The 20803-nt window shown below is 42.9% G+C and overlaps 1 protein-coding gene across 4 annotated transcripts in view; it reads left to right on the top strand.

Moving 5' to 3' along the window:
* clstn3 (calsyntenin 3) overlaps window positions 1–20803 on the top strand; it is a 77037-nt gene that overhangs the window by 7503 nt on the left and 48731 nt on the right. For all 4 annotated transcript variants that reach the window (XM_060921615.1, XM_060921617.1, XM_060921616.1 and 1 more), the window contains 4 exons: window positions 2995–3117; window positions 10230–10440; window positions 10653–10861; window positions 17713–17862. In XM_060921615.1, the coding sequence (XP_060777598.1) occupies window positions 2995–3117; window positions 10230–10440; window positions 10653–10861; window positions 17713–17862 (693 nt within the window). The remainder of the gene's footprint in view (window positions 1–2994; window positions 3118–10229; window positions 10441–10652; window positions 10862–17712; window positions 17863–20803) is intronic.

The following is a 20803-nucleotide window of genomic DNA, read 5'->3' as shown; positions in this document are numbered from 1 at the left end:
TTTTGCATGTCGATTATGAGCAATGTGAATAATGACAGCTGTCCTGAAGAACGGCGACACGATGGACGACGGGTTGTGCAGAAGTGAAAATGCTTCCCCGAGAAATGTCGTTTTTTGTTTTTTTTGTGCCAGCTGTAACCCTTTGACCCCTTGAACGAATCACTTGCATCATATCTGTTTTAAATGGCGTAGCTGTCCGTCATGTGACGTTGATATATGGGTTGTGCAGTGAACCTACTGATCGTTATGAGCAGGGTAATGAATAGGCCAGTCGATTATTAATACTAGGAAGTCCAACTACTCGAGACTCGAAATGGACGGATGGACATCATCAAAGGCAAATGGCAGTATTTCCGCAGCGCAACATCGTTTTACATCGTTGTGACTGGCTGCGAAAGGTGTATAAGAGAGAATGACAGAAATCAGGCTCAAAAGAGCTACAGCATTTTCTCTGCTGAAAAAAAAAAGTAGAGAGAGAGATGATCGTGGGGAGCGGTGGAGTGAGCCAGTGTGCACAAGAACAGCTGGGAATTCAAGTCTCAATCTGTAATCGGTAGAGTAATCCAGAATCCCTACGCTGAGATTAATGCTACATGAGGAAGAGAGGCAGAGGCAGAGAGAAAGCCCAGAAGAGAGCGAGAGTTGAAACATGAAGTGGTCAGCAGTTGCACATGATAAATCCTCACTCTCTCCTGGGAGAGCAGAATGCTAAATCACGCTGCGATTATGCAGAATATGGGTTCTGATTATGCTCTATGCTGCCATCTTGAACAGTGTATTAGAGCAAGGTAAATTCTGCTCATGAACCATTCCTACCCTAACACAGTTTGATTTATTTTTTGTCCTCCGAGAACCATATCAGCAAAGAGTCGTGATTTGTATGCAGTATCTCGGGCGAGAGAGTTTTCCATTTTCATTGTGGCGTTTACCCATTTAGATTTGATAGGACAGGATTCTTTGCACTTCTTCAGCCAGCTAGAGTGTTCCACATATCTGTGACTGCAGGTGTAGTGAAGCGTCGGTGCAGATTGATGCGCGTGCTCAAGTGCTTTGCGAGGGGAAATCACAGCGAGGTGTTCAGTATGTCTGAGTGATAAACCCCATTCTGAGATAAGAGAAGTTCGGGTGTCTGCGTGTTTCAGCTTCTGGATCGTGTTAGTGTGTATGCCTGCATGGGTGTGTCTATATATATATATATATATATACATATATATGTGTGTGTGTGTGTGTGTGTGTCTGAAACCGACTTACTCATGCTTATGAGTCTTTGTCTATTAATCGAGTTACAGTGGTGCTTGAAAGTTTGTGAACCCTTTAGAATGTTCTATATTTCTGCATAAATATGACCTAAAACATCATCAGATTTTCACACAAGTCCTAAAAGTAGATAAAGAGAACCCAGTTAAACAAATGAGACAAAAATATTATACTTGGTCATTTATTTATTAAGGAAAATGATCCAATATTATGGTACATATCTGTGAGTGGCAAAAGTATGTGAACCTCTAGGATGAGCAGTTAACTTAAAGGTGAAATTAGAGTCAGGTGTTTTCAATCAATGGGATGACAATCAGGTGTGAGTGGGCACCCTGTTTTATTTAAAGAACAGGGATCTATCAAAGTCTGATCTTCACAACACGTTTGTGGAAGTGTATCATGGCACAAACAAAGGAGATTTCTGAGGACCTCAGAAAAAGCGTTGTTGATGCTCATCAGGCTGGAAAAGGTTACAAAACCATCTCTAAAGAGTTTGGACTCCACCAATCCACAGTCAGACAGATTGTGTACAAATAGAGGAAATTCAAGACCATTGTTACCCTCCCCAGGAGTGGTTGACCAACAAAGATTACTCCAAGAGCAAGGCGTGTAATAGTCGGCTAGGTCATAAAGGACCCCAGGATAACTTCTAAGCAACTGAAGGCCTCTCTCACATTGGCTAATGTTAATGTTCATGAGTCCACCATCAGGAGAACACTGAACAACAACGGTGTGCATGGCAGGGTTGCAAGGAGAAAGCAACTGCTCTCCAAAAAGAACATTGCTGCTCGTCTGCAGTTTGCTAAAGATCACATGGACAAGCCAGAAGGCTATTGGAAAAATGTTTGGTGGATGGATGAGACCAAAATAGAACTTTTTGGTTTAAATGAGAAGTGTTATGTTTGGAGAAAGGAAAACACTGCATTCCAGCATAAGAACCTTATCCCATCTGTGACACATGGTGGTGGTAGTATCATGGTTCGGGCCTGTTTTGCTGCATCTGGGCCAGGACGGCTTGCCATCATTGATGGAACAATGAATTCTGAATTATACCAGCGAATTCTAAAGGAAAATGTCAGGACATCTGTCCATGAACTGAATCTCAAGAGAAGGTGGGTCATGCAGCAAGACAACAACCCTAAGCACACAAGTCATTCTACCAAAGAATGGTTAAAGAAGAATAAAGTGAATGTTTTGGAATGGCCAAGTCAAAGTCCTGACCTTAATCCAATGGAAATGTTGTGGAAGGACCTGAAGCGAGCAGTTCATGTGAGGAAACCCACCAACATCCCAGAGTTGAAGCTGTTCTGTACAGAGGAATGGACTAAAATTCCTCCAAGCCGGTGTGCAGGACTGATCAACAGTTACCGGAAATGATTAGTAGCAGTTATTGCTGCACAAGGGGGTCACACCAGATACTGAAAGCAAAGGTTCACATACTTTTGCCACTCACAGATATGTAATATTGGATCATTTTCTTCAATAAATAAATGACCAAGTATAATATTTTTGTCACATTTTTTTAACTGGGTTGTCTTTATCTACATTTTGGGTTTGTGTGAAAATCTGATGATGTTTTAGGTCATATTTATGCAGAAATATAGAAAATTCTAAAGGTTTCACAAACTTTCAAGCACCACTGTATGTGTGAAATTGTTAAAGAAATGTCTCTTGTAAATCCATAAATGCAGACCGTCCTAAAGACTCTTGCCTTGTTCCTCTCTTCATTCCTCTCAGCTAATAAACACAAGCCATGGATCGAGACCGAGTATCAGGGTATCGTTATGGAGAATGACAACACTGTTCTGCTGAACCCACCTCTGTTTGCCCTGGATAAAGATGCTCCTCTTCACTATGCAGGTAATGCGCACGAGCACTGAGGTTCACATCAGCAAGATTTTAGTGTTTAAGCTCCCCTTTGACTGATGAGCATCTTAACTGTCAGCTCCGTAACCCTTAACCGTCAGTGCTGTACTACTTACCCATCAGTGTCGTGACCCTTACCCGTCAGTATTGTAACCCTTAACTGTCAGCTCCGTAACCCTTAACTGTCACTGTTGTATCACTTAACCATCAGTGTTGTAACTCTTAACTGTCAGCGCTGTATCACTTTTTTTCCCATATTTTATTTTTTATATTTGTATATGTTAATACTTAATTTATCTTTTCTCTGTTTATTCTGTAATGATGCTGCTGGAATTTTAATTTCCCTGAGGGAACCCTCCCAAAGGGATCAATAAAGTTTTATCTATCCATCCATCCATCCATCCATCCATCCCGTCAGCTTCGTAACCCTTAACCATCAGTGTTGTAACCCTTAACTGTCAGCTCCGTAACACTTAACCGTCAATGTTGTACTACTTACCCGTCTGGGTTGTAACCCTTTAACTGTCAGCGCTGCACCACTTACCCATCAGTGTCATAACCATTAACTGTCAGCTCCGTAACACTTAACCGTCAGTGCTGTACCACTTACCCGTCAGTGTCATAACCTTTAACTGTTAGCTCCGTGACACTTACCCGTCAGTGTTGTACTACTTAACCGTCTGGGTTGTAACCCTTAACTGTCAGCGCTGCACCACTTACCCCTCAGTGTCATAACCATTAACTGTCAGCTCCGTAACACTTAACCGTCAGTGCTGTACCACTTACCCGTCAGTGTCATAACCTTTAACTGTTAGCTCCGTGACACTTACCCATCAGTGTTGTACTACTTAACCGTCTGGGTTGTAACCCTTAACTGTCAGCGTTGCACCACTTACCCGTCCGGGTTGTAACCCTTAACTGTCAGCTCCGTAACACTTAACCGTCAATGTTGTACTACTTACCCATCTGGGTTGTAACCCTTAACTGTCAGCTCCATAACACTTAACCGTCAATGTTGTACTACTTACCCGTCCGAGTTGTAACCCTTAACTGTCAGCGCTGCACCACTTACCCATCAGTGTCGTAACCATTAACTGTCAGCTCCGTGACACTTACCCGTCAGTGTTGTACTACTTAACCGTCAGCTTCGTAACCCTTAACCGTCAGCGTTGCACCACTTACCCGTCAGGGTCGTCACCCTTAACTGTCAGCTCCGTAACACTTAACTGTCAGTGTTGTACTACTTACCCATCCGAGTTGTAACCCTTAACTGTCAGCGCTGCACCACTTACCCATCAGTGTCATAACCATTAACTGTCAACTCCGTAACACTTAACTGTCAGTGCTGTACCACTTACCCGTCAGTGTCATAACCTTTAACTGTCAGCTCCGTGACACTTACCCGTCAGTGTTGTACTACTTAACCGTCAGCTTCGTAACCCTTAACCGTCAGTGTTGTAACCCTTAACTGTCAGCGTTGCACCACTTACCCGTCCAGGTTGTAACCCTTAACTGTCAGCTCTGTAACACTTAACCGTCAATGTTGTACTACTTACCCATCTGGGTTGTAACCCTTAACTGTCAGCTCCGTAACACTTAACCGTCAATGTTGTACTACTTACCCGTCCGAGTTGTAACCCTTAACTGTCAGCGCTGCACCACTTACCCATCAGTGTCATAACCATTAACTGTCAGCTCAGTAACACTTAACCGTCAGTGCTGTACCACTTACCCGTCAGTGTCATAACCTTTAACTGTCAGCTCCGTGACACTTAACCGTCAGTGCTGTACCACTTACCCATCAGTGTCATAACCTTTAACTGTCAGCTCCGTGACACTTACCCGTCAGTGTTGTACTACTTAACCGTCAGCTTCATAACCCTTAACCGTCAGTGTTGTAACCCTTAACTGTCAGCGTTGCACCACTTACCCATCAGGGTCGTCACCCTTAACTGTCAGCTCCGTAACACTTAACCGTCAATGTTGTACTACTTACCCGTCTGGGTTGTAACCCTTAACTGTCAGCGTTGCACCACTTACCCGTCAGTGTCATAACCTTTAACTGTCAGCTCCGTGACACTTACCTGTCAGTGCTGTACTACTTAACCATCAGCTCCGTAACCCTTAACCGTCAGTGTCGTAACCCTTAACCGTCAGTGCTGTACCACTTACCCATCAGTTTCGTAACCCTTAACTGTCAGCTCCGTAACACTTAACCGTCAGTGTTGTACTACTTACCTGTCAGGGTTGTAACCCTTAACTGTCAGCTCTGCAACCCTTAACCGTCAGTGTTGTAACTCTTAACTGTCATTGCCGTACCACTTAACCATCAGCTCCATAACCCTAAACCGTTGGCTCCGTAACTCTTAACCGTCAGCTCCATTACCACTTAACCATCGGTGCTGTTACCGTTTAACCGTCAGCTCTATTACCACTTAACCATCGGCGCTGTTACCCCTTAACCGTCACCTCCGTAACCCTTAACCGTCAGCTCCGTAACCCTTAACCATCGGCGCTGTTACCACTTAACCGTCAGCTCTGCTACCACTTAACTGTCAGCTCCGTAACCCTTAACTCCGACTTCTACATGAAACATCTACGTGAAGTCAAGATACCATTTTATTCTCACACATGCACACAGTCAGTGACATTCACAATAATATGATTTTATATTCTTTTGATTATTTTATTGTTATAGTACATTCATCCATTCATTTTTTTCATTTCGACTAACTGCTTAACCGTGGTCAGGGTCACAGATCTCAGGAACACCGGACGTGAGAGGAGAATACACCCTGGATGAAATGTCAGTCAGTCACAGGGCACCATGCGCACGCATTCATTCACACCTGGGGCAATTTACAGTAGCTACTCCACACACTGGCATGTTGCGAGGTGGGAAGAAACCGGAAGGAACCCACATGGGCATTGGGTCAACATGCCCAGAAACTCTGCACAGACAAAAACGCACAGTCAGGATTAAACCCGGGACTGCAGGTGCTACAAGTTGCACCACCATGATGCCCAGATAGTACAGACAATGAAAATACATATGTTATTTACCAGCTGGGAGGTCCGTATGGTGAAATACCGTGACCGAGGTCTTGAAAGTACTGAGCGAGGCCCTCTGGGCCGAGGTCAGTATTCAAGGCCGAGGTCACGGTATTTCACCATACGGACCGACCTTAAGCTGGTAAATAATATCTTTACCAAATTCTAACAGAAAACGAGAGCGCCCAAAAGGGAAAACCGAGCCGAGGCGCCATTTTGAATCCTCATTCACGGCTGTAATGCAAATGGCTTCCTCCTCGGTATACAAGTGCACTTCCATGGCAGGAAAAAAACTACAGTTTGCCGCCTATGTAGTCCCCTGTTTATACAAATAGGAGTCATTCAGGATTCAGCCATGTTTTTGCTCGGCGTTAGCAACAGTTACAGGTTTTTAGCTTTTCGCCTTCCTCAGGGTAGTAAAACTCGCTTTCGCTGTGAACACTGTCGTTATCGCTATCCATGCTGTAAAATTAATGCTGTTCTCCTGAGAAATGCTGGCAAAAATTTACAAGATTATCAAAAATCTTATCAATAAATCTTATAAAAAAAAGATAAATGTTGACAAATTCTACAATGTTTGTTGTTGTGAACGAGCGAGTCGCCAGAGGTCCATAACCGGTCCGTAACGTAGGATATGGACCCGCTCGCCAGCCAATCAGAGTGCAGGATTTGATGGAAACCACACCGCGAAAAAAATACATATGTTATTTACCAGCTGGGAGGTCCATATGGTGAAATACCATGACCGAGGTCTTGAAAGTACAGTATTCAAGGCCGAGGTCATGGTATTTCACCATACGGACCGACCTTAAACTGGTAAATAATATATTTATGTTTTTCTTCATCAAATTCTAACAGAAAACGAGAGCGCCCGAAAGGGAAAACCGAGCCGAGCCGCCATTTTGAATCCTCATTCACGGCTGTAATGCAAATGGCTTCCTCCTCGGTATACAAGTGCACTTCCATGGCAGGAAAAAAACTACATTTTGCCGCCTATGTAGTCCCCTATTTATACAAATAGGAGTCATTCAGGATTCAGCCATGTTTTTGCTCAGCGTTAGCAACAGTTACAGGTTTTTAGCTTTCTCCTGAAATGTTTTCTTTTATTTCTTCTTCCTCAGGGTAGTAAAACTCGCTTTTGCTCTGAACCCTGTCGTTTTCGCTATCTATGCTGTAAAATTAATGCTATTCTCCTGAGAAATGCGAAAATAAATGTTGACAAAAATTGCTACGATGCTTGTTGTCGTTGTGAACGAGCGAGTCGCCAGAGGTCCGTAACCGGGGTCCGTATCGTAGGATACGGACCTGCTCGCCAGCCAATCAGAGCGCAGGATTTGATGGCAACCGCACCGTGAAAAAAATAAAGGCTTGTTATTTTAAACAACGACTCTAAAATAAACGTTATAATATCTAATACCACTGTAATAGCTGCACACAGTAACTGCTGCTACTTCACTTTGTTGCACTGTCATTACTTGTGTACACACAGGTTGATTATTAAACAAGATTACTGTTGCTTAACACGGGGGCGAGGGGGCAGTTTGGCGTAAAGGGCTGTTGGTTTAGTGCAGCAGGAAGTAATTACACACCAGTGTTTACACAAATTGCATTAAATTACAGAAGGATCAGGCGTGCCTGGCCTACTCTCTCCCCAGGCTGACCCGGCATGCACGAATGAGCTCTTTAAGCTTCTGGAGGCGGCGTCAGGTTTATAGCATGGATCATGATGTTATGAATGACAGTGGGGAGAAATTCTAGGTTTAGATTCTCATCTCATCTCGTTATCTGTAGCTGCTTTATCCTTCTACAGGGTCGCAGGCAAGCTGGAGCCTATCCCAGCTGACTACGGGCGAAAGGCGGGGTACACCCTGGACAAGTCGCCAGGTCATCACAGGGCTGACACATAGACACAGACAACCATTCACACTCACATTCACACCTACAGTCAATTTAGGGTGTTTTGACACTTGGTCCCTTTCAGCCATCTAACCGAACTCAGATCGATGACTCAGCATTTTTTGCGCATATGTGAACACTCCAACCGTACCCAGACCCCTTTAAAGCGAACCGAACTGAGACCACCTCAGGAGGTGGTCTCAGTACGGTTCGCTAAAAATCAACGGTACGGTTCGCCTAATCTGCGCATTGTGAACAAATGCTATGTCCACATTGCAAGGCTTAATGCTTAATTCCGATTTTTTTGTGAGGTCGTTCACATTAATAAATATATGCGACTTGTATGTGATCCTCAGTATGAATGAAAAGCGACCTAAAAGTGTTCCGCATGCGCATTGCAGGATACGACGACGTCACACGCAGTGAGCATGGCCAGTGTTTACGGAAGTAAAACCGCCCGGTTGCGGTATGACCCATCCAATCTAGCTTGAATAGCTGTATCCCCCCAAATGGAAATCAGCTCCCTAACCTCTGCGTCCTTCCATTGAGAAGATTCAGAACCTTCACAGCCCGAAGCGTCCCTCGCATTGATGTCATGCGCAGGGGCGCAGATACGTTTTCTGAACTGGGGGGGACAAAGCTGCCAGCAAATCAACCCCAACCCCGATATGCCTGTCAAACTTGTTGTTAGTAACCATAGCAACCAAGCTCGAGCTCGCAACCTGTGCAGTCTGTGCAGCTCAACCAACCGAATATCAGTCTTTGTTTTATGTGAGTTGTTGCAACTATGTATACACTGCCGTGCACCTCAATAAACCGAATGGTAATTAGTCTTTTGATTTTTCCGTGAGGTTTGCCTTATGCAAAGTGGGGGGGACCGAACGAAGTGAATTTAAATCTGGGTGGGACGAATCCCACCCGTCCCACCCTCTATCTGCGCCCATGATTATGCGCCATGTTGTTGTAACTTTTTTTGAGAGACCCGCCGCCTACTTCAGCGCAGAATAGTGATGTTTGTGGCTTGTTGATGACGTGTAAGTTGGATGAATGCGACCTGGCGGTTCAGACTGAAGTCGCATATGAAAAGAGCGGATAGGAATCGGAATTAGGACCACATATCCAAACGGCCTGGGTCGGATTTTAAAAAATCGGATCTGTGTTGTTCATATTGTCAATAAAAGATCGGATACAGGTCACATATGGGCGAAAAGATCGGATTTGAGTCACTTCAGCCTGCAGTGTGAACGTAGCCAAAAAGCACACCGGGTTCACTTTGCCTTTTTCACTGTAGTTTAACCTTCTTCGTTTGCCGTAGTTGGTCACGTGACTGTAGCAGGGAAACTCAACTTCCTTTTGGAACTTACCACAGCCGCTGGAATACATTTATTTTCCTTAATCCGCACTATTTTGATCAAGCATGGCAGCAGACATTTTGATTCAAGAGAAAATTACCCAGAATTCCGTGCACTGGGGGTCTGAGGGCTCTAGAGGACCTGGTGTGAACAGAAAGAGGACTGAGGCCCCATCAAAGCTTAACTGGACCAGAAAGAGAACCCAGTCCTCTTTGTAATAAATTCACAGTGTGAACACCAAAAGAACTGAGTTCTTTTTCTGTTGGTCCACTTAAAGAGGACTGAGTCTGGTTCCTTTAAAGGGGACCAGGTGTGAAAACACCCTTAGAGTCACCAGTTAACCTAACCTGCATGTCTTTGGACTGTGGGGGAAACCGGAGCACCCGGAGGAAACCCACGTGGACACGGGGAGAACGTGCAAACTCCACACAGAAAGGCCTTCGCCGGCCACGGGGCTCGAACCCAGACCTTCTTGCTGTGAGGCGACAGCACTAACCACTACACCACCGTGCCGCCCAGGTTTAAATTTTCCACCTTAAATTTTCTAGCTTTCTGTTCATTTTACAGCATTTCCTAGTTAATAATAATAATAATAATAATATAAAATACTTGGTATTGCGTGTGGTATTTAAAGACTTTGCAGTGTTGGATGAGGGAAGAAGAATCTTTCATTCCTTGCTTGTTACCCAACCCAAATTTTATTTCCACTTACCCTTCCTATCACCCTTTCCTTTGGCCCTTTCCTTCCTCTTTATCAGTTCTCTTTCACTCTCTCTCTCTCTCTCTCTCTCTCTCTCTCCCCTTCAGGTGAGATCTGCGGATTCCGAGTGCACAACGGCCCAGGCGGTTCTGGTTCGGCTCAGTTCGAGGCCGTGGTGTTGGACCGCTCGACCGGCGAGGGCCTTGTTCGCTCCAAAGAGCCGCTGGACTGCGAGAGCCAGAGGGAGCATAGCTTCACCATCCAGGCCTACGATTGCGGAGAGGGTCCTGATGGCACCAACAGCAAGAAATCCCACAAGTAAGAATAAGTCCATACTCCAAACATGTTATTTTGTGTACAGATTGTAACTGCGTATCACAAATGTGTTTGCGATCCGGTGGGATGTTATTTCTCTCCGATGTGTCTCTTATCTTCTCTCTTGTTTTATATCTCTCCACAAACCCTCCCTGTCTTTACGGTATTTCTCGTTCTCAGTGCCTCAGTATGTCTCAATTTCCCCCCTCCCACAGGGCCACGGTGCACGTACGCGTGAATGACGTGAACGAGTTCTCCCCAGTGTTCGTCGAGCGTCGTTACGAGGCATCTGTTCCCGAAGGTCGTCTTTTCGATCGGATCGTGCGCGTGGAAGCTCTGGATGCCGACTGCTCACCTCAGTACAGCCAGATCTGTTTCTACGACATCATCACGCCTAACGTCCCATTTGCAATCGACAACGATGGTGAGAACCACAAATCTCAAGCTCTGGTGCTTTCTGTCTTTTCTGCTCCGAAGATGGATTTTCCACCCTTTGCATTGTTCCTCTTCTTTAAGTTTGATTTCATCTCGTTTATTTCATTGGACGTCATAATAGAATATGTATGGTGTACAATTTATTATACAAGACAGTAACCTAGATGAAATATTCAGTGTAGTGTGTGTGTGTGTGTGTTGGTGAATATTTGGTTACAGTGTTGAATGAGGGAAAATGAATATCTGGAGGCTATCATTGCTCACCTTTTTACTTTCTTGGTTTTTTCCCCCATCCTTCCATCCAGCTTTTGTCATACTACCATCATACATGTCAACCTATACGGAATGTCCGTATTTTACACGGATTTGATTCAATAAACGTAGTATACGGGCGTATAAATAAAGTTATACGGATTCTTTAAAAAAACTTCAATATTTATTTAGAGCTATAATCAATTCCCACGATGATAAAAGAGCGCATAACATTTACAAACGTACTGTACATCACAGGCAGCCAGTAAAGAGTCTTATGAAATTGCGCGTTATCTTGTGGTAGCGAGACTTCGTTCCACTTTTGATCATGCGCACACCGCATTGCGAGAATCCCACCAACCGTGAAGTCATAGACATATAAACATAGACGCCGCCTTCTGGATGTGGCAAAGTGGAGATTCTTCAACCGTCTCCGGTATAGCGTCTAGACAGTAGCCGAGAATAAAGATGCCTCATTCATGTGCTGCGTTTAACTGTATTCATTGTATTTGGTCATTATAATGTAATTTTACGAACAGATTTTCCTGACTAATATGAAGTCTCGCGCATAATAGCCGCTTGGTGAAACCTGTCTCCAAACAACGAAGTATTTCCTTCGTAACTACGCTGATAACACTTTGTGTTTTTGTCAAACACTGGAGCTTTGTATTCATTCTGAAGGTTTATTGTTATTAATATTGAATAAAAAGTAACTGGGATACATCATTGTTAATTATCATTCAAATTTTAGGTAAATTATTTTAATTGGCATCTTATACGGATTTCATAAGGGAAATACGGATTTTGGAGGTTGGTTATACAGGTTTGCTTGACCAAAGGTTGACATGTATGTACCATGTCTGTTTATCTTTGAAAGAGAACTGAGGTAGACATTATTAGTAGCTCTGGGATTCTTTTTTTTTTTCCTATCTGTAACCTGAAGTAAAACGGGGATCACGATTGGCTTTGATATCCATGAAGTACAGATGAGAATCTCTGTCACAGTCCCAATGACAAACCCAGAAGATCAATAGCTGACATTTTGTAATGCGATAAGCACCAAGAGAGAAGGAAGCGAGCACAGAAGGCACGGTTGAACATGTGAGAGGAGAGAGAGAGAGAATATAAGAGGGTCATGGGAAGGTGAAAGAGAAGGAGAGAGAGAGAGAGGATAGCTTTTTTTAGTGATGACCTTGCAGATTTCTGTGCCAGACTGTATGGGGTTCGACTAGTAATTTGGGTCAGGCTGAACCAGGCACCACTGGGTGAATGCCCTTGTACTGTGTTTCCACGGCTGTCTTACTCTTTTTTTTTTTTCTGTTTGTTTCTGCACTGTAAAAAAAAAAAAAAATTAGTCAAGCCAACTTAAAAATGTAACGCGACCTGCTGCCAAAGGATTTTGAGTAAACTCAACTCCGGGCCAAATAGTTGTGCTGACTTGCTCTTTTAAGTCGACACAGATGAGTATTTTATGTTGACCTTACTTTATTTAGCAAGTTCAGTGCATTCAAATTGTGATGTTGAGATAATCATTCCAGTTAACTTGGAAAAGCAAGTTGGCACAAAAAAACATTAAGTTATCCTAAATTATTCTTTTTTGGGGGGCTTTTTCCACCTTTATTGGATAGGACAGTGTAGAGACAGGAAATGAGTGGGAGAGAGAGACGGGGAAGGATCGGGAAATGACCTCAGGTCAGAATCGAACCCGGGTCCCCGGATTTATGGTATGGCGCCTTATCCACCTGAGCCACGAAGCCTCAAAATGTTCTTTTAAGTTCACATAGAAGAGTATTTGATGTTGAGTTGACTCGACTTGCCTTTAGAAGTTCAGTCACAAAAAACATTAAGTTATCCTAAATTATTATTATTTTTTTTTGGGGGGGGGGCTTTTTCCACCTTTAATCCTCGGTCACAACCGGCTGTACGTGCTCCTACATGCAAGAAACGCACGGAGGGCGCGCGTGTGACGTGCTGATTTTCGAGCCGTAGACCAGCCGCAGAGGTTCTTTGTCATGTCAAACAAACTCTACGGGCGCTTACGTTTTTTTCAGGTTGCAAGACAAACTTACGGCCAACGTGCGTCTTTCTCCACGAAAAAAAAAAATGCAGCGATTTGGGAAACGCCAAAAAATCGTATGTCCGGTTGGGACCTAGGCTTTATTGGATAGGACGGTGTAGAGACAGGAAACAAGCGGGAGAGAGAGATAGGGAGGGATTGGGAAATGACCTCAGGTCAGAATCGAACCTGGGTCCCCAGATTTATGGTATGGCACCTTATCCACCTGAGCCACAACGCCCCCAAATGTTCTTTTAAGTTCACATAGAAGAGTATTTGATGTTGAGTTGACTTGACTTGCCTTTAGAAGTTCAGTCCGACAAATTGTTTAGTTGAAATAAATTGAAATAATAATGCCAATTAACTTAGAAGAGCAAGTTGGCACATCATGGTTCTAAGTTGAGTTTACTCAAAATCCTTTGGCAGCCGGTTGCGTTACATTTTTAAGTTGGCTTGACTATTTTTTTTTTTTTTACAATGATTTAGTGTGCATTACATTTTTTAGTTAACACAAACCTCTCAACACTTAAGTTCTACTTCACTTTGCCTATTATTACACAAACAGAAACAAATACCGACATACAAGGAGGGAATTCCCTGGCCTCTGTTGAGGAAAGCTTAGTCTATACTCCTATACAACGTCTCATGTCAGTTTCCACGGACTTCTCACTCCACCCGACCGTTGAAACTTTCAAACTTGTGAAGTGCGCATGCGCAGTGGCATTGGTTAAGGGGCGTCAATCAGCACTTGAATATATAAGTTCACTTAACTTAATTTTCCAATTCTTATGAACTTGTGGCGAAGGAAAGGCGTCTCAACTTTTTTTTTTTTTTTTTTTAGTTACTTGAACAATTACCGGTAGAAGGGAAATTTGTTCATTCAACTTAGAATCCTTTTTTCACTCAACAATTTTGCAAGTTACATTTAGTACGTTTACATGCACATCCAAATCGAGCTGCTGTCGGTAATCGAGCTAAGGGTCCCAGCAGGGGTGCCAGAGAAATCCAATCCTACATGCACACAAGGAAATCGAGCTATTGTGTGAGGTACATTGTGCACCCGAGCCACAGGTGACGCTACATGCCCCATCGTGTTGGTACACTTCCGGTTGTCGTCATGAAGAAGAGCTATTCAAGAGTATAAACAAAGTTATCAGTTCCGTGTTCTCCATTGCGCGTTTTTCTCCCGTCCATGAATTTTAATATATTCAACTCCATAAGCTGAATGAGCATGAACTCTGTCTCCTCATTGCTCCAGACGTGCACGTTTCTGCTCGCCATTTTCTCTTCTTCGTTTGTTCCTCCTGACCTCTTCTGCTGCTCGCTACTACTGTTGTCATGCCGACCAAGGCTGTCGTGTTTCCCGCTTGTGGTCTCGTCACTTCCGGAAGGGGCAGTGCTGAAGTAAGTAGCTTGTAGCCCAAGAGCATTAGCTCAAAATTGAGTCCAACCCGGAATAAATTAGTAACAAGCTGAATTTTTCAGAATATGTTCAGAATACCCTTAGGAATAACATACTAAAAGTCCCCGGGAATCCACCTTGTGCTCTCTGAGAAATTCAAGATGGCGTCCAAAATGGCCACCGATTGGAGATTTTTCAATATCTCGGGGATAAAACATAATATAAATGCAATTAAAATGTTAAATTATATGTTCTCTCATACAAGCAATGCAAATTCACCATTGTCACACTGTTAAAATTAAAATTAACCAAGATTACAAGGTCATTAATGTGGAAATTACATGGAATCCCAGAGGAAAGGAAATTTTAAAATGAGATCTCTTGTCTTTCTCAATTGTTTCTCCTAGACAATAATGAGATCATAGTGATATTAAAATGAGATTATTGCTTTTGTCTCCTGCTTCTCAGGTTTGTCTCTGGAGCAAAAGAGTTAAGTTATCTCATTGTAGACTCCCTTTAATCTACAAATGAGTTCTCAACAATGTTTTAAATAATGCTCAGTGTTGACCAATTTATACATCTCATACTTTACTCAGGCTGATCCACCAGAGAGCTCTCTCTGTAAACTCGCGCAATTCTCATTTCAGATCTATTTGGTGAGTCTCAGATTAGGCTCCGTCAGTTTTGTAAAAGAGGTCTCTACACAATCTTGAACCATTCTAGTCATCTCAGTTTAGTCCTTTTTTGATTTACAAAAGAGATCTCAACAAAGGCTTAAACAATACACAGATTAGAGGTCTGCGCGGGACAGAATTTTCAGTCCTGCTCCCGCCCGCTCCCTCATTGTGCAGTCCCGTTCCCGCCCGCGCCTGCCATATTTTGTCCCGCTCCCGCCTGCAAATCCCGCATGATGCAGACGTTCGCGTTATTTCTCACGAAAGTTGAAATTGGTCAACTAATAAAATAGTCTTAGTCGTGGCTCAGTCGACTAAGGTGCCATACCATAAATCCGGGGACCCGGGTTTGATTCTGACCTGAGGTCATTTCCCGATCTGTCTCTACACTGTCCTATCCAATAAAGGTGAAAAAAGCCCCCCCCCCCCCCCCAAAAAAAAAAAAAACCTAATATCTCTTTTGTGACTCCTACTTGTCTCATTGCTATGTCTCATCTTTTGCTTCTTTTATTTCTCCTAAGGCAAAATTAGGAGAAAGAACTGTGACAAAAGTAATACTTAAATGATCCTTAAAAGAGAATCACCATTTTGTCTCCTGAGCAACAGAAGGGATACAAATGAGAAACCAAATTTTCCTCTGGGATTTGATTGGTTGACATGATTGACAGATTAGCTTAGTAGGCTCCCTACATACATGAACATAATGTAAGACAACAATTAGACATCAATTTCCTTAATATTTAGTGCATCTTTAAGCTTTGATAAAATATTAAAGGGAAATTAAATTTGAGAACTCTATCTTCTAAAACTACAATGGCAAGCTGTTTCAGTCCACTTCTTCAACATTCCGGCGACTTTCATGACAAAAAGGTCTGCCTCAATAAAAGCTCTTGCTTATAAACAATGAGTCGACTTAAACACTTCTCAGTGCCTCAGTTGTAATGCTTGGACCTTTGTTGTACCATCAGTGAAGTAGGGAATTTATTCAAGCTTGTTTAAGGGTGGAAAAAATTAATCTTTGAGTTTCTAGCGCCAGTCTTTACTACTAGCAATGCCAGTGTGTTCGGACAAAAAATGACTAAACTCAGCATGACCTTTTAAAAATGACTGAACTCAGCATGACCTTTTAACATGCCATTTTTCATTTTACACCACCAATTTACTTTAATATTAATAAAAATAAGTGCTCCAACCCCGAGTAATTGTGTTTGTTGTTTTGTGAACAGAATAGGATGATACGGAGTGAACGAGTAACCAATGGCTCCACACTCTATAATCAGTAGTGTACATTAAATAGCACATGTATAGATTTACAATTATAAGTCTGTAATTATTAGTCCTAAACATTAAGAACTGAAGCCATTTCAAAAACATATGAGATATCTTCATGATACCATAATGATTACTTTGTCATAACAGTCATTGTTATTTCTTCTTGGATGTGAATTTATGGGCCAGGGCGTTTCAAGATTGATACTTGATTCAAGGATCGGACTGGATGAAACCTACACACATTCATAGTACTGTGCACATTCATAAATGTGAACTGGTGAAGTGCCAAAAATATGACAATCAAACCAGACATGGCAAGCGAACACATTATACACAAATATACTGTTATAATAATGTGTACATTGTTATTATATAATGTTAATACACAATGTAATTAATACACACATGCTGGAATTTACTCTCCTACCCTACAAAACACATATTCTGACCTTTTAATTGCATTAATATTTTGTTTTGGGCCTGAGATATGGGCAGATCTCCATTTGGCGGCCATTTTGGACGCCATCTTGAATTTCTCAGAGAGCACAAGGGGGATTTCCGGGGACTTTTAGTATGTTATTCCTAAAGGTATTCTGAAATTTTCAGCTTGTTACTAATTTGTTCCGGGTATAACCCTATTACTCCTGGGCTATTGACTCCGTAGCTCGATAGGGTTTACATGCACTAAGTAGCTCGGCAAAAATCGCATAATCTAGGTCGCGTAGCTCGATTACGAGAAATCAAGTTCGGTTCGATTTCAGCCTAGCTAAGGTGTTTCCATGGCATTTAGAACTTCGATTTCAGTCGAGCAACGGCAGAAATTCGATTTTCTCTATGTGCATGTAAACGCACAGTGGTGTCTTTCACCAATTCTGCGCTTTTCGTAACCTTCCTTTTTTTTTAATAAGTGTATGGACCTTTTCAGACACATTTTACTTGATTAAAATAATTGTACTTCGTGTCTCTGGAACTACTCGGGCCATTTTTCTCGTAGGTTCGACATCTTAGCCTCTTTGCTTCCATTTAAGGATCCCTGCTGATGCAGCTTTTCTTTTCTTTTAATAAAGTTTCTGCTGATTTCTACTTCTTTGTTATATTCTTTGCTTGTCACCAGGTGATACCCCCCTCTGTCTCTCTCTCTCTCTCTCTCTCTCTCTCTCTCTCTCTCTCTCTCTCTCTCTCAGGAAACATTAAGAACACTGAACCTTTAGACTCAAAGAAGCAGCGTGTTCACAGTTTCTGGGTGACTGCGTTTGACTGTGGGAAGAATCGAGCTCAGGCTGATGCCCAGGTCGTAGTGACAGTGAAACCTTCCTGCAAGCCCGGCTGGATTGGTACGGAGCTAAATGTTTCACCAGGCACCTTCTGTTCTGTCACTGCCGTGTCTGTGAATGTCGAATGTTGCCAGTATTCGCTGTACTGAACGATGGTCCAGCATCATAAACAAATGAATCATGCTGATTTTATTAGCATTCCCATCAAGGCTTTTTTTTTTTTAAATTTAATTCAAAATGTGCATGAAAATATTTGGTTGGAATCCTGACTGTTTGCCTTAGATAAAGATAATTAAAAAGACAATTATTAAAGTAATGTTTTGTTTAATTAGTATTGAAAAAATGCAAGAAAAACTTTTTTTAAGCATTTTTCATACTATTTGTGGTTAGGCTGTTTTTTTTTTTTTAAATAAAATATCTGTATGGGGGGTGGCACGGTGGTGTAGTGGTTAGTGCTGTCGCCTCACAGCAAGAAGGTCCGGGTTCGAGCCCCGGGGCCGGCGAGGGCCTTTCTGTGTGGAGTTTGCATGTTCTCCCCGTGTCCGCGTGGGTTTCCTCCGGGTGCTCCGGTTTCCCCCACAGTCCAAAGACATGCAGGTTAGGTTAACTGGTGACTCTAAATTGACCGTAGGTGTGAATGTGAGTGTGAATGGTTGTCTGTGTCTATGTGTCAGCCCTGTGATGACCTGGCGACTTGTCCAGGGTGTACCCCGCCTTTCGCCCATAGTCAGCTGGGATAGGCTCCAGCTTGCCTGCGACCCTGTAGAAGGATAAAGCGGCTAGAGATAATGAGATGAGATTATTAAAGTAATGTTTTGTTTAATTAGTATTGAAAAAATGCAAGAAAAACTTTTTTTAAGCATTTTTCATACTATTTGTGGTTAGGCTGTTTTTTTTTTTTTTAAATAAAATATCTGTATGGGGGGTGGCACGGTGGTGTAGTGGTTAGTGCTGTCGCCTCACAGCAAGAAGGTCCGGGTTCGAGCCCCGGGGCCGGCGAGGGCCTTTCTGTGTGGAGTTTGTATGTTCTCCCCGTGTCCGCGTGGGTTTCCTCCGGGTGCTCCGGTTTCCCCCACAGTCCAAAGACATGCAGGTTAGGTTAACTGGTGACTCTAAATTGACCGTAGGTGTGAATGTGAGTGTGAATGGTTGTGTGTCTATGTGTCAGCCCTGTGATGACCTGGCGACTTGTCCAGGGTGTACCCCACCTTTTGCCCGTAGTCAGCTGGGATAGGCTCCAGCTTGCCTGCGACCCTGTAGAAGGATAAAGCGGCTACAGATAATGAGATGAGATGAGATCTGTATGGAGACCAAACTCCCTGTAATGATAGACCTTGACTTGGACTACGTTCAGACTGCACCCTGAAACGACCCATATCCGATTTTTTTGCCCATATGCGACCTGTATCCGATTTGTTATTGACAATCTGAACGACACAGATCCGATTTTTTCACATGCGACCCAGGCCGCTTGGATATGTGGTCCTAATTCCGATGCATATCCGTTATTTTCACATGCGACTGCATTCTGACTGGACAGGTCGCATTCATGCGACCTACACGTCATCAACAAGAGACAAACGTCACTATTCTGCGTTGGCTAATCCCGCCTCTTTGGTGGAAAACAACAACATTTGTACAGTTTTCAGAATTTAAATAGACTTTTAGACGTGATCAAGCTAATCAGGGCTTAATCTGAGGGGGAGCAAGCCGGAGCGCGCTCCGGAACCTCGGACGTTGGCTCCGGCAGCTATTTACGCTGGATCCGGTGATCCGCCACCTCTCTTGACTATGTAACAAAATTTAAAAAAACCCAAATAATTAAATAAATAAATGCAAGTTTATTTAGTGTTAATGTCTGATTTTGATATCTGTCTTGTTGGTGATTTCTCTCCTGAAACGACATCCACAAAATATATGTTTGTATATTACGGAAAAAGAGGGTGCACACTTCCGTGGCCGCGGGAGGAAGACGCGCTGTTTGGGGAAAAAGAAGTGGAAGCGCTCTGCCATCAGTTTTGCATCAATGACCCACGACATGTCATCAGGGCATTCAGGGAATTCAGGGAAAGTAATGGAGAATTCATCCCAGATGAACTGAAGGGCCTCTTGGCCGCGATCAACACTGTCCCTATCTCAAGTGCAGAGTGTGAGTGGGGTTTTTTGCAGATGAACTTAATTTGCAGTGTTATTACAATACATGCCCAGAAGCGCCCCCCCCCCTTCTTTTTTTTTTTCGCACCGGAGCCACTCACCCTCTGCGCTCCGGGACCTCCCACTTTACAAATTAAGCACTGAAGCTAATGGTGGATTTGGTAGGGACCTGGATGTTAAACCATCCTGTATTACAAGATTATAAGATTGTTCTGGAAATTTCCAGTAATTTGACACCTTCGGTCTCATTAGTCTGCTGCCCACATTAATCAGATTATTGTGCGAGTTCCGCCGCCGCCACAAAAACCACATCGCCAGGTCTCGCCTCATCTCCATGCTTTACTTGCAAACTTGAGTGTGCTTTTTTTTTTTTTTGTCTACGTATTACGTAGATGTGCTTATTACGTGTCAATTTGCGCATGCAGGACACTTTTAGGTCGTTTTCCGTTCATATTGAAGATCGCATACAAGTCTCATATAATTGGTAACGTGAACAGCCTAACAAAAAAATCAGATTTCACAACAAATCGGATATGGGTCGTTTCAGGTTGCAGTCTGAACGTAGTGATAGGTTTTATGGTGTGTGTGTGTGTATATATTTCACAATTATTTCACGAAGTTGAGTTGTACATGAGCTGATCACTGGTCAGTTCCATATATATATATATATATATTATTCCACTCAATCTCGTCGTACATGAGCTGATAGCCGATGAGGCGCGTAGCACCGAGTTGGCTATAAGCCATGTACGATGAGATTGAGTGGGACAATTGTTTTGTTATATCCATATTCACTGGATTTTGAGAAACAGAGCATTTTTATTTTTTGCAAATTCCATAAATAATA

Source organism: Neoarius graeffei, chromosome 5 (assembly GCF_027579695.1).
Source record: "Neoarius graeffei isolate fNeoGra1 chromosome 5, fNeoGra1.pri, whole genome shotgun sequence".
In the NCBI taxonomy this organism is placed as follows: domain Eukaryota; kingdom Metazoa; phylum Chordata; class Actinopteri; order Siluriformes; family Ariidae; genus Neoarius; species Neoarius graeffei.
This window is presented reverse-complemented; position numbering and strand designations above follow the sequence as displayed.